This window comes from Pipistrellus kuhlii, unplaced genomic scaffold, assembly GCF_014108245.1.
Source record: "Pipistrellus kuhlii isolate mPipKuh1 unplaced genomic scaffold, mPipKuh1.p scaffold_m20_p_11, whole genome shotgun sequence".
Taxonomy (NCBI): domain Eukaryota; kingdom Metazoa; phylum Chordata; class Mammalia; order Chiroptera; family Vespertilionidae; genus Pipistrellus; species Pipistrellus kuhlii.
Window position 1 is genome coordinate 52475314 of NW_023425416.1, and position 3887 is coordinate 52479200.

At 72.3% G+C, this 3887-nt stretch overlaps 1 protein-coding gene across 1 annotated transcript; it reads right to left on the bottom strand.

Moving 5' to 3' along the window:
- Window positions 1-1547: 1547 nt before the first annotated feature.
- LOC118715792 (cathelicidin antimicrobial peptide) lies at window positions 1548-3542 on the bottom strand. Its single transcript, XM_036432411.2, has 4 exons — window positions 3300-3542; window positions 2918-3025; window positions 2216-2287; window positions 1548-1835 (listed from the first exon to the last, which is right to left on the bottom strand). The coding sequence occupies exons 1-4, from the start codon at window positions 3510-3512 to the stop codon at window positions 1563-1565; spliced, it is 666 nt and encodes a 221-aa protein (XP_036288304.1). The 5' UTR covers window positions 3513-3542; the 3' UTR covers window positions 1548-1562.
- Between the last annotated feature and the right edge of the window lie 345 nt (window positions 3543-3887).

The window sequence follows — 3887 nt, forward strand, 5'->3', positions numbered from 1 at the left end:
TTATCGGCATCAGACAGGCCTGAGGCTGATCTCTGATGGATCCTCACCTCCATCCTTCACCGACTGTGACTCCGACTGTGACTCCCTCCCCGGACCCGCGCTCGCTCGCGCGTCTGAGGGGCCCGTTCTGAGACGCTGGGGTCTGTGAGCCGGGGGTGGCGCCCTCGGAGGCCCGGGGTGACCCTGAGGGCCGTCCGGGGGGCAGTGCTGGCCCTCTCCCCGGGGAGCAGGTGAGTCTGGGGCTCCCTTCCCGGGGTGCCCGTCTGAGAAGCCCAAACGCCCCGAGTCACGGCAGTTAGGGGTGCCTTCTGGGGTGCCCCCTTGCACTCTTCCCCCCCCACACACACACACGTGAAGTAACGGAGTCCTCAGCCGGAGGGCCTCTCCCGCCCATGTCGCCGGCGCCTTCCCCGCGGCTCCCGGAGGGGGGCTGGGGCCGGCTCCTCGGAGCCGCCAGGGTCCTGGCTCGTTTCGTCCGCCGAGGACGTGTGCTTACTGCTTCTATTTGTTTATCTTCATATGTTTTATTGATTTCAGAGAGGAAGGGGGACGGAGAGGGCGAGAGGGAAACATCGGTGATGAGGGAGAAGCACGGATCGGCTGCCTCCTGCTCGCCCCCCATGGGGGATCCAGCCCACAACCCGGCCTGGGCCCCGACCGGGAATCGAACCGTGACCTCCTGGTTCCTAGGTGGACGCTCAGCCCCTGAGCCACGCCGGCCTTAATCCTCACCCAAGGGTTTGTTTTTGTTTTTATTGATTTTGAGGGGGGGGAAGAGAGAGGGAGAGAGGAGAGAGGGAGAGAGGGAGGGAGAGAGGGAGAGAGGAGAGGGGCTAGAGGGAGAAGGGAGAGAGGGAGAAGAGAGAGGAGAGAGGGAGAGAGAGAGGGAGGAGGGAGAGAGAGGGAGAGGAGGGAGAGAGGGAGAGAAGAGGGAGAGAGGGAGAGAGAGAGAGGAGAGAGGGAGAGAGAGGGAGAGAGAGAGAGAGAGAGAGAGGAGACGCGAGGGAGAGAGGAAAGGAGGAAGGAGGAGGGAGGGAGGCGAGGGGCAGAGAGGGGAGGAGGGATCGATGGCGAGAGAGAGGGGGAGAGAGAGAGAGGGCGGAGAGGGAGGAGGGGAGAGATGAGAGGGAGAGAGGGAGAGAGAGGGATGAGAGAGAGGGAGAGAGGGAGAGGGGGAGCGAGGGGAGAGGGAGAGAGAGGGGAGAGAGGGAGAGAGGGCGAGAGGGAGAGAGAAGGGAGAGGAGACTGTGAGCGAGAACCATTGGCTGGATGCCTCCCAAACGCACCCGGGCCTGGGCTGGGCCCTGAGACCACGGCGTGTGCCTGACCGGGGCCAACCGGAACCAACCGGAACCTTCCGGCACAGGACGCTGCTCCCACAACGGGGCCGCCGCCCAAGGCCCCACCCCCAGCCCCCATTTACGGGTTTTCAGGAAGAGAGAGAAACACAGAGCCCACAGACTGCACTGCGGCGACGAGAAAAGACAGAGAACGGCTGAGGCTGCTTTCCAGGGTTTTATTGTCGGGGCCGAGGCGGGAGGTGGGAGCCGGGCCGACGGCCCTCAGGACTCCTCCTGAGGCTGAGTGTCCTCCTCCGGGAGCTGCGGGCCCCCCTCCGGGGGCTGCGGGCCCTCCCCCCGGGGCTGCGGGCCCTCCTCCCGGGGCCTCAGGTTGCTGAAGAAATCCCTGATCCTCTGGCCGATCTCGCCCAGCTTCTGCCCGCCTTTCTGGAGGAGCTTGCCCACCTTCTGCCCGCCTTTCCTGAAGAGCTCGCGCAGCCTGCCCAGCTTCTCCCGGCCTTTCTGGATGAGGTTGTCCAGATTGACCTTCTTGATCTGTGCGCGGGGAGGAGACGGCTCCTTGGGGCTGGGCCGGGGCAGCAGCCCCCCAGGCCCCCCTTTCCTGGGCCCCCGAGGGGCCCGGCTCTCCCTCCGGCTGGGACCCTGGGACCTGTGCTTGAACCCGTCCCCAAACAGACGGGGAAACAGGCCGGAGCTGGCCGGTGGCCCCCAGGCCCCACGGCCTCCCCAGCTCAGCAGGAATCTTCCGGAAGGCGGCCTCCCCGGAGTCTGAAGCCAAGGGGTGGGGGTGGGAGCTGGGAGGGGGCCTTCCTATCACTCCGGGCGGGCGAGGGCCACACTGGGAACCAGGCTGGGCGTGAGGGGAGGGGCTCCCGGCCAGGAGGCAGCGGTTCACGGTCCCCCCGCCCCCTCACCTCCTCGCAGGTGACGTCGAAGTAGCCGTTGTCCGGGTCCAGGATGACGGAGCCCGAGCACTCCTTCAGCAGCTGCAAGGGGCGCAGGTCACCCCCGCCCGGCCCCACCCCGCCCGGCCCCCATCCCCGCCCGGCCCCCATCCCGCCGCCTCCCCAGCCCCCACCCCGCCCCAGCCCCCACCCCGCCCGGCCCGGCCCCCACCCCGCCCGGCCCCCGCCGCCCCGGCCCCCACCCCGCCGCCTCCCCGGCCCCCACCCCGCCCGGCCCCCGCCCGGCCCGGCCCCCACCCCGCCCGGCCCCACCCCGCCCGGCCCGGCCCCCACCCCGCCCGGCCCCACCCCGCCCGGCCCGGCCCCCACCCCGCCCGGCCCCCACCCCGCCCGGCCCGGCCCCCACCCCGCCCGGCCCCACCCCGCCCGGCCCGGCCCGGCCCCCATCCCCGCCGCCTCCCCGGCCCCCACCCCGCCCGGCCCGGCCCCCATCCCGCCGCCTCCCCGGCCCCCACCCCGCCCGGCCCGGCCCCCATCCCCGCCGCCCCAGCCCCCACCCTGCCCGCCCCCACCCCGCCCGGCCCCGGCCCCCATCCCCGCCGCCTCCCCGGCCCCCACCCCGCCCGGCCCGGCCCCCATCCCCGCCGCCCCGGCCCCCACCCCGCCCGGCCCCTGTGTGGTGGCCAGTCTGTGGTGCCCAGCCCCGCTCACCCCCTCCTCCCTGAAGTCACACTCCTCGGGCGGCCGCCGCGTCGTCCTGGGGCACACGGTCTCCTGCAGGGTGAAGCTCACGGGCCTGCGGGCCTCTGGGCTCAGGTCCTGGGGAGGAGGCGGGAGGCCGGGGTGGGCTCTGTGCCTCCGGGTCCGAGCCCGCCCCGGCCCCCCTGCGGGGAGGAGGTGGGAGGCCAGGGTGGGCTCTGCGCGTCCGGGTCCGAGCCCGCCCCGGCCCCCCTGCGGGGAGGAGGTGGGAGGCCAGGGTGGGCTCTGCGCGTCCGGGTCCGAGCCCGCCCCGGCCCCCCTGCGGGGAGGAGGTGGGAGGCCGGGGTGGGCTCTGTGCGTCCCGGGTCCGAGCCCGCCCCGGCCCCCCACTCACGCCGGGCGGCGGCGGTGGGTCCAGCCGCACCAGGCGGTAGAGGCTGGGCTCCCGGGAGCGCTGGTTGAAGCCCAGCACGGCCAGGCGCACGGCCTGCTGGTAGCTCAGGGCCTGGGCGGCCTGGGCGGCCGGCGGGGGCATGGCCAGGCCCAGCAGCAGCAGCAGCAGCAGCGCCCGGCGCCCCCCGCACAGGCAGCTCCCCTGGGTCTCCATGGCGATGGCCCCCAGCTGCAGGCCTCCCCTTTATGGGCGCCCTCCCCCTTTATGGGCACCAGGCTTGCCTCACTCCCTGTTGCCTCACAGGCTTGCTGCGCGGTGGGCGGCGAGGTCGGCCCTGTGCAACGTGAAGAAGTGGTTTCCCCATCTCCTACCTGCTCCTCTTCCTCCTGGGACGCTCCCCACGGGTCCCCACCCCTGCCTGCCCCTGCACAGCCTCACTTCCTCCCTCTGAGGGGCAGCCACAACCTCCAGACCCACCTCCTCCAGGCTCCAGGCTGCCCCAGACACCCACCCCTCCGTCCCCAACCTCCTCACCGTCCGTCCCCTCATCCCCCCCATCACCACCGTCTCCCCATCCCCACCGTCCCC